General features: G+C 49.6%; 1 protein-coding gene across 1 annotated transcript in view; it reads right to left on the reverse strand.

The window, feature by feature from the left end:
• Nucleotides 1–1,744: 1,744 nt before the first annotated feature.
• Nucleotides 1,745–12,845, reverse strand: part of Nipal3 (NIPA like domain containing 3) — a 37,100-nt gene continuing 25,999 nt past the window's right edge. The window contains exons 10-12 of the mRNA XM_028759913.1: nucleotides 12,317–12,380; nucleotides 10,220–10,314; nucleotides 1,745–5,557 (exon numbers count right to left, since the gene is read on the reverse strand). Coding sequence (XP_028615746.1) covers nucleotides 5,358–5,557; nucleotides 10,220–10,314; nucleotides 12,317–12,380 — 359 coding nt within the window. The 3' untranslated portion in view covers nucleotides 1,745–5,357. The remainder of the gene's footprint in view (nucleotides 5,558–10,219; nucleotides 10,315–12,316; nucleotides 12,381–12,845) is intronic.

Below are 12,845 nucleotides of genomic sequence, written 5' to 3' on the forward strand. Positions count from 1 at the left end.
CTAAGCAAACACACTACCAAACAGGCTGCATTCCCAGACCAGTTTAAACATTAAAAAAAAAAAAAAATTTTTTTTGTCCTATGTGAATGGGTGTTTGCCTGTATTTTATCTGTACACCTCATGTGTGCAGTGCCCACAGAGGCCAGAAGAGGGCATTAGATTTTCTGGAATTGGAGTTACCTATGATTATGAACTGCTGTGTGGGCACTGAGAAAACCAAACCTAGGTCCTCCTCGAGAGTAGTAAGTGCTCTTAAACTCCGTTCCTTCTCTCCAGCCACCAGCCCTGTGCCTTGAGCATCCTGATAGAATTATACTCAGTAACTTTTTGGTAGTGTGATAAGACGTAGCTCCCCAGCTTCCTGAGTGTCCTCAGCAGTGGATGTGGCTGGCACTGTTAACACTGTAAGGTCAGCACAGGAGATACCAGGCCAGCTGCATTTCCGGTGCCTTTGGATTATGATCAAACACACTAGAGAGGAGTTAAACACGGACTTGGAGGTTTTATTTGTTTCTAACTAGAAAGTAACTAGAAGAAGGTCTGAACACTTCTAGAGAGCATCACTGAGACCTCTGGGGAAGGCAGGGTGCATTCTTAGGGCCAGTGGCCTGCCATCATCCACACCAGCGGCCTGCAGAGAACAGCCCGTTCTAGGAATTAATACGTTGTGGCATCACAATGAGAAAGAACATTCTGTCTCTTGGCCTACACTTGCTTTGTATTTGCCAGCTGACATTCTGCTTGGTGTGTTTTGAGATTTTTAAAAATTTATTTATTTTATGTATATGAGTACACTGTAGTTGTTTTCAGACACACCAGAAGAGGGCATCAGATCCCATTACAGATGGTTGCGAGCCACCATGTGGTTGCTGGGAATTGAACTCAGAACCTCTGGAAGAGCAGTCAGTGCTCTTAAGCACTGAGCCATCTCTCCAGCCCTTGTTTTGAGATTTAATACACTCACAGCAGAACTCTGGGGTTGATGTGCCAGCCACAATCTTTGTCTACATAAAGCTGAATTTATTCCACAGTGGATGATGATGATGATGAGGAGGAGGAGGAGGAGGAGGAGGAGGAAAAGAAAGAATGGGACTTGGGAGTTGTAGTAATTTGACAGAAATATTTGATACTTGAACCCTTGCTCCCAAGTTGGGTGCTCTTTGGAGAGGTTCTGGAACCTTTAGGAGGTAGAGGCTTGCTAGAAGAAGGGCTTTATACCTTTGCCCCACTTCTTGTTTGATCTTTCTGCTTCCTGATGTGAAGAATCAGCTTCCTGTTCCTACTGCCCTTGCCTCTCGGCCATGACGGACCCTCACCCCCTAGAGCCATAAGCCAAAATAAACAGACTTGCATATATTGCTTTGGCCATGGTGCTTTAGCACACTAACAGAAAGGAACCATACAGGGGTATGGCTCAGTGGTAGAACATTTTGGGGCTAGTGAGATGGCTTAGCAGGTAAGGGCACCCACTGCCAAGCCGAATGACCGGAGCTTGATGCAAGGACTCCACATGGGGGAAGGAGAGAACTGAACCCCAAAGTCCTCTGAACTCCACAGTGGGGGCATGCATGTGTTCACGTGTGTGCACATGCACATGCAAAGTACAAAATTAGTGCCTCAGGCACACTAGCCATATTTAGAGTGACCAGCAACCACATGTGGCTTACTAGGCAGAAATGCCATGGACCATTCTAAGAGACTGCTGCTGAAGTATTAGCGGAACACAGGGCTCAAACTCTGCAAGTACTGCTTGGATTTTTAATTAAATACCACTTTACAATGTTATCTACACACAGTATACACACTTTTGCAAAATAACACATGCTGTATTAGTTTTGACATTAACAAAATATAAGCATCTACATAGACTATGTTCTAGAGTGACTTTATGTACACAGCCACTTCGGTGTCGGAGCTGGGTCACATTTGAAATCTGCAAGATTGCAGAGTGGGTAGGGCCCAGACCTTCTCTGATGGCCACCTGGGTCTGTTCCTGTGATACCCTTAAGCCGGCTAGTTCCACTGGAAAGGCAACCAGAGATCCTAAGTTCCCCCTCCCCACCAGTACTCAGATCCATGATGAACCCCAAATTCTAGTGCTGAAAGTGAGGGTACCATCAGGCCACAGTGTAGTCAGGACTCCCCCTTCAAAAGCAGCAGTTCATAAGAACATCTGTTCTAATGTCTAATCAGGAACCCAACCCACAGAACAGAGATTTGGAGTGGGGGTCGGGGAGGAAGACGAGTGAACAAATGAAGTTTAGCCCCTGGTTGACGACCCTGTGGGAGGTGCCTTGTGGCTGGGAGAGGCTGTGTGGCATTTAATGTGGCCAGCAGGGTTCAGATGTGAGCTGGACACAGTAGTACACACCCACAATCCCAGCACTCCAGAGGCTGAGGCAGGAGGATGGAGATTTCAAGATCAGCCTAGACTACAGTCTGAATGCCTGTCTTCAGGGTGGGTGATGTCAGAGCCACCAGGGAAAGTAGGGTTGTGGGTAAAAAGTTGGTCTTTTCCTTCCTCATTGTAACAACAGGGCAGCCCTGCTGTGAGCTGACAATTCAGTGACACTGGGGGCCAACCAGGGCAGCTAGGACAGTCTCCCACTGCCCCACTGCCCCACTGCCCCACTGCCCCACTGCCCTGCCCCATCTCCACTCAGGAGCTCAAAGGCCTTTCTGTTCATCTCTCATGGCTTTGTTTGGACAATGGTGGCTACTATCCCCAACCTGAAAGCCATCTAGCTGCTCAGGCCCCAGGAAGCAGTGTCTGGGTGGCACTGCCCACACTTTCTGCATCACCTGCAGTCACAGTACACCTGTACCTCAGGCTGGCCAGGGATAACAACATACGGGAGGAGGGAAGGGGAAGAATGAGGCTGGGCATACATACTATGCCAAGACGACTGGTGACTGCCTGGGTTTGCCCCGAGTAAACAATCTCCCTGCTAACTTCTTTGTGCACACCCCCCACGTGCCAATCCCCACCAGCTAGCAGAACAGAAGCTTCAGTTCTTTGTTCTTAGGGGCCTGGAGCCTGACCCTGAAAGGTGACTTATTGCTCTATCTTTCTCTCCAGCCACAGAACGGGGTCTCCTTTCCCATAGGTGCTGACCCTGCTACACTCTTCCTCATGACTCTTCAGTAGCTCCCACGTCCTCTGCGATACTTGCCTTTGCCAGCTTGTCATGTATCTTTAATGATTATCTTCACTGTTAATCTTGTTTTGAGACGAAGTCTCACTTGGTAGTCAAACTTAGCTAGAATTTGTGGCAATCCTCCCGAAGAAAAGACCAACGTCTCCCAAGGACTGGGGTCCCAGGTGTGAGCCACTATGCTTCAGGTCCGTTGCTTGTCTTTTGATGTTCGTCTCTTATCCTTCCCCAGGCTCTTTGACAACCCTGGCTCTAACCTCTGACTTTCCAGAGCTGCCCATTTCCTTGCAGGGGTCAGAGGAGGGTGTGATCACCCACTCTCTAATATTAGCTATATTTCCACCATGAATGCACAGAAATTGTCTCCAATCTGAACACCTATTGACTTCAGGGCTTAGCCTTCTGGCAAGCCTCTGTAACTCTCTGCCTCTCTGCCACACAGCTTGCCCTTCCCAAGGTTCCTGGTACGTGTGTGTCCCCTGAAGTCCTGGAGGGCAGAACTACGTGTAATGCTTGTAGCTTTGTGGGTGAGATATATGGTAAAACAGCCCCCAGAACTTAAGAAAAACACCCAGGGCCTAGTGCTGTTGGGCTGAGTTGAACAGCCCTTCCTCTGTTGCCATTTTAACCGCAGGCATGCAAGCCACAATACAGACATGGTCAAGACGAAATACGGAAGTGGTGGTAGGCTCTATAGCTGATGGTTGGGTTCTGAAGTCAGAGCACTGTTTGGGTGTGAAAAGCTGTGCGGAGGATGGCTTATCAACACTGACCTATTAACACTGTCACTTTCCAGTAGTGGTCACTGGGTAGGGACTGCCGCAGGTCCGATGGGGCCATCTAGCTTGCTACAGAGCCCTGAGTGGGTAAGAAACTGGAGGTTTAAACCTTCCAGCAGGGCTGTGTGGTCCCTTGGGATTTAGAGGCCCGTGAGAAGGCTTCTGAGGGGGTAGGTTCTCTGGGGGTGTAGATCTCCTGTGATGATGCAGGCTGTTGGGCCCCATCCGAGGCCCACTGACCCAGGTCACTACAGTTGGAGCGAGGAACTTACGTTTTAAACAAACTCCTCTGGAATTCTAATGCCTGTCAAAGCCTGCAAGCCTTTGCCAGCTACTCTCAAATGTGTGCATTGGTTGGGGAGTGAGGGAGGAAGAGGGGGAGGCTACTCACGGAATAGACAGGAAGAAAGCTGCAGACCTGTGTGTGAAAATACCTGCTTTGCCTGAACCGGGCTGAAAACTGGCAGCTGAGGCTTAGCTAGTGGGAGGTTAGGGGAGGACGGGGAGGACGGGGAGGACGAGGAGGAGGCCAGAGTGGATCTGCAGGAGGCTTTGGCTCTTCCGGAGAGCCAGATGTGCAGGAGAAGAGTAGCTAGCCCTACAGAGAGCTTCGGCCACATCCTCTGTAGGGGTGGACAGGAGAATCACGGGAACCTTTCTTACCGGCTGGAAACAGAGAGGGCTGAAGGCAGCTCCGCTCCCCGCCATGCTCCTTGCCATGCTCCTCGCCATGCTCCTGCCCCCCTCCACCTCTGTTCTCTTGGCTTCTGTGGAGGGAGGAAGCAATGAAATAATCTTCAAGGACTGGAACGAAGCCAGTTTTTGGAACAGACCTAGCAGACACCGCCAGGTCTTCACAGAAGGTCACAGGTGATGGGGTGGCCATGGCCCATGTATGCCAGGAAGGTGCAAACGACAGCTTATTCCACACAGGGTTGGCCCTGCTGGGCCTGGCAAACGAGACAGCAGTATCTTCAGAGCTCTAGAATGGTGAGTGGATCAGGTGGAGCTGAAGCATGCGTGTGGGGTAGAGGAAGACCCACTGTGGAGGTCTCCAGCCTTTTGCTGCATTTGCAAAGAGGGAGCAGACTCTTCACTGTCTTGCCTTCACTCCAAGGAATGTGTGGACGCCTGTGACCTGTGACCATTACCTGACGCCCACCGACTGTCCCAAGAAGGTAAAATGGCTTCAGCTCCCACTAGCTTAACAGGCCACACACCCCACCTTGGGGACTCCCCCCACTATTTGAAATTTCCAAGGCCAAGGTCATTGAATGGCTTCTCTGCCCGAGACAGGGGCCTCGAAAGGTCTTCTTGGACAGAGTTTTCCATTTGAAACCAGGATATGTGAAAGGCAGTTTGGGCAATGAAGAGTGGAACCATGGGTGGCCTATGGGAAGTGACCCCCCCCCAGGGAAGCCTATCACTCCTTCTTGGTGTGCTCCAGGACTCGGTAGGGAACCCCAGGGTTGCTTCTGGAGCTGTGTTCCTCCTGCATGACCGGCAGCGTGGCCGGGGTGTAGATCTCAGAAATGCTGTCGTTGTTTTCCAAGGCTCCATAGGAAAAAGAAGCTTTGAGGTCAGGCTGGACCGTCATCCCTTTTGCATGCATGTCCTGCATACCTGAAATGACATCCATGTCCTCAGTCATCATGCAGGAAGGAATGCTGAACTTCCCTCTCTCCCACCACAGACCCTCCAGAGCTCAGGGGCTGGTCAAGTGCGTTACTGATTCCCCAATGCTTTAGAGTTAAGAGAAACTCCTCAGATTTACACTGGAGGAAGGAATGTGTGTATCCCCGGTGGCGAGTGGACAGGACAGAACACCGTGCCCTGGGTGTGGAAGATGCCACTTTGCTGTTGAATTAACTCAGGAGCCAGGAGGAAATAAATCAGGTGACTTTTGCATCCTGGATACCCAACATTGTGATGGAGGGAGGGAGGGTTTGATCTTTGACCTTAACGTTCCGTATCTATATGCAGGGTGAGGTGTGAGGTCTCATGATTTAGAACACACTAATGTTGCATTTGAATTTACATGTAAGGGAAAGAAAGCCCCTGGTTTGGTTTTGTTGCTGTTGGTACTGTTGTGCTACTGCTGTTTTTAGAGACAGGGTCTCACTGTGCAACCCTGGCAGTCCTGGAACTTTCTATGGACATCAGACTGACCTTGAACTAATTACCTCCATGCCTACATGCTGTGCCATAAGCATACACCTCTGTGCCTGGGTTAAAGAACTCAATCTTCCGTTCCTGCGTCTTCTACAATCCTTCCGGGCAGGGCCACCTGATCGCTTGGGGGCCAACACCTTTCCTAACTAAATGCCAAGTGTCTCCAGTGAAGGATGATGACAGTTGCCCTCTCACTTCTTGACACACCCTCTGCCCTGGGCTAACACTCTACCGCTGGAGACCAACGTGGGCAGTCATGGCAGCGGCCGAGGTGTGCGGGGATTCAGACAGCAACATATCCTGTTTCAGACGTTCACCCAGTTTTGTTTCATCTGATCCTTAAGGCCGTGGAGAAGGACTAGACACGTCTTGAGGGAACTTCCCCAAGAGCCCTGAGAGCTGGTAAGAGGCAGGGACAGGGTTTACCAGTCCTGTGTTACAGTCCAGGGTTTACAGTGCTTAAATGCTAAAGCCCACAGTCTTAACTGCAGTGCTAGCCTGTCTCCCTATAGACAGAACTTAATCATTAAACAACGCTAGGGAAGAGAAAACCGACTACCCTCATTTCCTGGATAATAAAACAGGTTCCAAGAGGTAGAGAAGCCTCCCTGCAAAGGGCTAAAGAGCGGCTGGAACTTAGCACCAGAGCGGCTTTGAATGACAGCTGGGGAAGGCCTCTACCCTCCATCTGACACAGATTCAATGCATGGCTATTTCAAGGGCCAGTTTAAGAGTGTATGGTCCGGGCTGGGACTGGAGCACCAGCGGTGGCCTGCTTGCTTGCTTGCTTGCTTGCTTGCTTGCCTAGCATGCACAAAGCCTGGGGTTGGCTCCCAAGCATCACATACAATTGGCAGGATGGCACACACATGTAATCCTAGCATTTGGGAGGTAGAAGCAGGAGGTTCAGAAGTTCAAGGTCATTCTCAGCCATATAGAGAGTCTGGAGGCAGACTGGGCTACAGAAGACTGTCTCTAAAATAAAATAAAATAAAATAAAATAAAATAAAATAAAATAAAATAAAATAAAATAAAATAAAAGTCTATGGTTTCGGGCTCAGGGGTGTGGTGGGCAGGTAAAGGTGTTTGCTGCTCGGGGAGAGCTGGTGTACATGATTACAGAGTACTACATAGCTCTGCACTGTGTCAACACCTCCAGTCTTATCTTACTAGTCCACAAGAGACTGATGGGTATGGATTCTCCCTGTAGAACGTGGGGTGTTAGGAGTACTTATCAGGGGTCTCAGGTTTGGGTTGGAGGACCTGAGGAGGGTTCAGGAAGGCCAGCCTTTGCTTTGGATTTGATACTGTGAAGAAGTGGGTAAGTTTCTGTCCCTTAGAGCCTTGTCCAGAGAAGGCTGGACACACTCAGGTGTGGTAGGTCAGCACTGACCAGTCCCTCTGCTCTTTGTGGTCAGGACCACGTTCATTCTGGGTCTGTGTTCAGATATGGTATGTGGTCTACGTAATCACCTGTCAGGATGAGTGTGGCCCTACTCTGATGCTCTGAGAAATTGTTTCTGTTGGGCTAGGGACAGCAGAGCCCATGGAGGTGCCATTGATCCTGATGCCTGGGGCTGGTGCTCTCTCTATCCATTTAGGAAGATTCTGGGGGCTGGACATATCAAGCCCATCCAAATGTGATGTATCCTGAAGACCCCTTGAACAGAAGCCACTGGTCTGTCACGATACCAAACTGACAGTCAAAAGCCAGACCACAAGACCAGAGAAAGCAGGAGACACAGAGAAGTGGCTCTGTTGATGACTAAGGCAGCCAACAGCTGAAATACTAAATAAGAGAGTGTGCGTGTGTATGTGTATATGCGCACCCGTACCGTGTGTGTGTATGTGTGTGAGTGTGCATGTGTGTGTGAGTGTGCATGTGTGTGAAAATGTGTGCATGTGTATGTGTGTGCGCATGTGTGTGTATGTGTGTGTGAGTGTGCATGTGTGTGTGAGTGTGCATGTGTGTGAGTGTGCATGTGTCCTCATACCACATAGCAAGCATTTTATTTACCTTGCCATCTGCCTAACCCCAAAACTTCAGTTTTTTAAAGCAAAATGGAAGGAAAGGCAAAGTTAACCAGGCATCTACCACATACCAGGCACTGTGCTAGAATCCTTGACACATTCGGCCCACAACCCAGAAACAAGGAGTTCCCCATTTATGTGTGGGGAACACACCGTACAGTGGGAAGGTGGCAGAGTTGGAATCTGACCCAGAGTCTGAATGTGAACTCTGTGTGTCCAGTAGGAATGTCTCAACAGCCAACAGGACAGGGTCTCTGTTCCTCAATGCCTCATTTCCTAACGGTCATGAGGTACAAGAGCCACACTCCCAAACTGGCCACACAATCCTGGTGTCTAGGATCAGCTGATATCATCCCCTACTTCCCATAGAAAAATACATCTATATGTATGTACGTAGGAACATGTGTATGGACAGACACACAGTGTATAAACACACGGACACACGGGGACATACACATACTCGCACACACAGAGTTGACACCTCACCTATCTGGGATTCAGCTATCCAGCGCCCTCATCTATCCGGAACACAGCCGAGAAACAAGGAAATAAGCAGAAAAGGCGTCTGAGCAGGCAGGTTCGACGTTAACACAGTCCACGCACTCACAGCCCGAGCCCTCAACTGCCAGGAGACCTCAGGGCCCGACTCAGCCACCCTGCGTTTATCCACAGGTGGCTGAGTTGGGTCAAATGCAAATGGTGACTCGAGGTTCTCTAACCCTGCTCAAGCAGGCTGGCCACAGCAAGCAGGGCAGATGGCAGCTTTGGTGGAGCAAGATAAAACAAACAAACAAACAAACAAACCAGTAAGCGAATGCAGCTGGGGCCACTCAGCACGGGAGCACGTCAATCAGTCCTGAGAACACACTTGGGTCATGGCATCAAAGCCTCAAACCTGGGTCCTGCTGCTATGGTGCCCAGGCTGGTCTCCAACTCACGATCCTCCTGCCTCAGCCTCCCAAACGCTGGGATTCTAGGTGCATGGCACTGTAAACTTTTAGACACTGTTCTAGACTAGGCAGTGCTTTATGCGGACGCCTCATGCTTTCTTCACAGATGACTTGACTGAAGAATGCGTGATTACATTGTGGAACAATGTAGGAGAAAATGCGGGCACGACCTGGCGGCCAGCCAACTGTGTGTACTTCTAAATAAGAAACACGGCACACTGTGCTCCTGAAGTCAGAACACTGAATTCTGGAGTAGCGTGAGTAGCCGGAGCTGGCCCACAGACGAGTCTGAATTCTCCATGTCTCCCTTAATGCGCTTCTTCCGAATATAGACTTGGCGGTATGAGCTCTCACTGTCCAATCCGAGGTAAGGTGCTAACCAACCACAGCCAATTGGCTTCCACTGTATAAGTAGTTGCTCACTTAAAGCAGACGGCGTTCCCTGAAACCATCTGCCCTTTACCGAGCATTGCTGTCTTGTCACGGAATGCCCCAGTGACAGTGGCAGAGAGAGGCCCATCTTAATATATTTAAGATAAAGACTATATTGGGTTTGAGTGGTATTGCTAGTTGGCAGAATTTACACCAGCCAACTTAACCCAGCCTGGTCCAGTCTTAATGGTCTGACTCTCAGTTTTTCTAGCTCACCACAAGCCCCATTCCTCCTTATCACCTTGTATTTGGCTGACTGGTGTCTGTTCTCAACTGAGCTGAACACTCTCTGAGCTTGTGTTCTCAGTGTGAGCCCTCAGTTCCCTGGGAAAGTGATCCAGGAGCAAGGTTATAGTGTTGGAAGCCATTCATGTTTCTTCTCCGCCATGAGCACTCTGTCTCTGCGGGCTCAAAGCTTGGTACTGCTGGTTGGAAACACACCCGGTGTGGATCGGGATTCTCTTTAGAAGAGCCTCTGCGTCAGACCAGGGAACTTGGCAAGGGGTTCTCAAGGCCGACTGAGATGCCTCAGTCATCACCTCCTCTTGAAAGAAGGAGATGCAAACCAACAAGGACAGGGCTGGAACTCACACCACAGCACAGCTTTCCGCACCTCGCCCAGCGCTGGCTGTCTAGCCAACACCAAGCAGCAGTCACTGTACAAGGGTAGCTGGCAGGATACAGGGGGTTTGATCCTTACCTGGCATGGCGTCCATGGAAATGTAGGGCTCGAACGGAATGGCCTTCTTCCTGTTTCGAGTGATCAGGAACACGCCCAAGAAGGCGATGAGGCACCTGAAGACAGGAGACAGGAGAGGGAGAGGAGAAATGAGGCCGGGCAACCACGAGGAGGGGTACTCAAGGGTCGTCAGAAAAGAAGGCTGAGATTGTGGTGCCTGAAACCAACAAGGAACAGACACCCCAAGTAATAACAGCCGTGGGGGGAGTGTTGGGGCAGGGTACGAATCCACAGTCCCCCACGAGCTGGGTTAGGGTGGACTAGAGTCCCCAGGAGAAACAATTTGCAGTGTGTGGCTCATCCACTGTCCTTCAGCCGGCGTTCTCAGAAGCTTGCCTTTTAGAAAGTTGTAGTTTCTCCTTTCCTTTTTTCCTTCCTTCCATCCTTCCTTCCTTCCTTCCTTCCTTCCTTCCTTCCTTCCTTCCTTCCTTCTTCCCTCCCTCCCTCCCTCTCTCTTTCTTTTTTAAAAGAATTATTTATTTATTTTATGTATGTGAGTACACTGTCACTGTCTTCAGACACACCAGAAGAGGGCATTGGGCCAGGCGGTGGTAGTGCACGCCTTTAATCCCAGCACTTGGGAGGCAGAGGCAGGCGGATTTCTGAGTTTGAGGCCAGCCTGGTCTACAGAGTGAGTTCCAGGACAGCCAGGGCTACACAGAGAAACCCTGTCTCGAAAAACAAAACAACAACAACAACAAAAAAACAAAAAATAAAACAAAACAAAAAAAAGAAGAAGAAGAAGAGGGCATCAGATCCCATTACAGATGGTTGTGAGCCACCATGTGGTTGCTGGGAATTGAACTCAGGACCTCTGGAAGAGCAGCCAATGCTCTTAACCGCTAAGCCATCTCTCTAGACAAAAAGCTGCAATTTTTTAAATTAAAAACATTCTCTATGATTTGAGTGCAGTCTGTCTACAGGGCTAGCAAAATGAGTGATCACTGGGCATGAATGAACAATGGGCAGTCCCTGCATCTCCTAGTCCCACTCCCCAGGAGCTGGATTGTCTTCAAATGTTCTCCCCCACCCTCAACCCTGTGACTGTGTGTGTGTGTGTGTGTGTGTGTGTGTGTGTGAGAGAGAGAGAGAGAGAGAGAGAGAGAGGGAAAAAAGAGAACGTGTGTGTCAGTCTCCCAGTGTTGCTCTGGCCTGGAATTTGCCTTGTAGTTCAGGCTGACCAGAAGGCACGGATTACTTCCTTCTGCCTCACCTGCCACCCCCAGTGCTGGGGTTAAAGGCATGTGCCCTCCACTTGGTTTTTCCTTTCTTTCAGTTTGTGTAAACAAGCCATTTCTCAAAATCAAGGTGAGATGTACATGCAGGCACGTATGAATCCCAAGAAGAAAGGTGGACGGTTTGTTTACATTAATTGCATATTTTCTTCTTCTAGATCAAGATTGAAAGATTTTTCTCTCTCTAAGGCAATGGTTCTCAAGCTTCTTAATGCTGAGACCCTTTAGTTCCTCATGGTGTGGTGACCCCAACCATAAAATTATTTCATTGCCACTTCACAACTGTAATTTTTCTATTATTATGAATCATAATGTAAATATCTGACATGCATTAGATATGGATATCTAACATGTGACTCCTGTGACAGGGTTCTTTGAGCCCCACAGGTAGAGAATCACTGATCTAGAAGGTTCTATGCAGCTGAGGGTGACCTTGAATTTCTGATCCTCCTGCCTCCACCTTCTGAGTGCTGGGATTACAAGTGTGTGCCACAAGGCCTGGTTTCCTGCAGTGCTGGGTATGCCAGGCTAGACCTCTACCAAATGAGCCCCAGGCCCGTCCTCCTTCTTCTTGTCACAGTCCACCATCCCCAGAGTCTCTACCACCTGGCTTCTCACCCTAGGAGTTAGATTTACCTGATTTTAGAAATGACAAGGAGAGAGAAGGATGGAAGGCTTTGGGGGAGCAAACTGCTCACTCTGGGGATCAGCACCCTCCAGCTCGATGTTCTCCCAACTCCAGGCCCAGGGCTGAGGCCCAGGGCCAGCGGCAACACCTGGAGGGAGGCTCCCTCTAGTCCTGGCTAGATAGGGTGTGACTCACCCCAGTGCAAACATGCAGATGTGCAGAGCTTCCTCCCCGAGGAAGTCCAGGTAGAAGATCGCACCTGTGCAGCAGCAAGGGAGAGAAAAGACGGTAACCATTTCCAGATCCTGTGCCCACCTGGCTCTGGCTAAACTCTGGCTATATGTTCTTCCCTACAGGGCACCGAAGTGACCAAAAACATTAGGATTAAAACATTTGGAGGCAGACGGTCTTCTTTGCCAGCCCTCTCAGGCTCTTCTATCTCTCTAGTAAAACATACAAACCAACAAGCAGTCTTTTGGATAATATTAAAACTGTTACAGCTGCGCACTAGTGGTGCACGCCTTTAATCCTAGCACTTGGGGAAGCTGAGGCAGGTGGATCTTTGAGTTCGAGGCCAGCCTGGTCTACAGAGTGAGTTCCAGGACAGCCAGGGCTACACAGAGAAACCATGTCTCGCCCCCACTTCTCTCTCAAAATGACTCCTAATAGCAAAGTTCTCATATATGCTTCCAGTCACATCATATATGCTTCCAGTCACATCATA

Source organism: Grammomys surdaster, unplaced genomic scaffold (assembly GCF_004785775.1).
Source record: "Grammomys surdaster isolate TR1022 unplaced genomic scaffold, NIH_TR_1.0 126313, whole genome shotgun sequence".
Classification (NCBI taxonomy): domain Eukaryota; kingdom Metazoa; phylum Chordata; class Mammalia; order Rodentia; family Muridae; genus Grammomys; species Grammomys surdaster.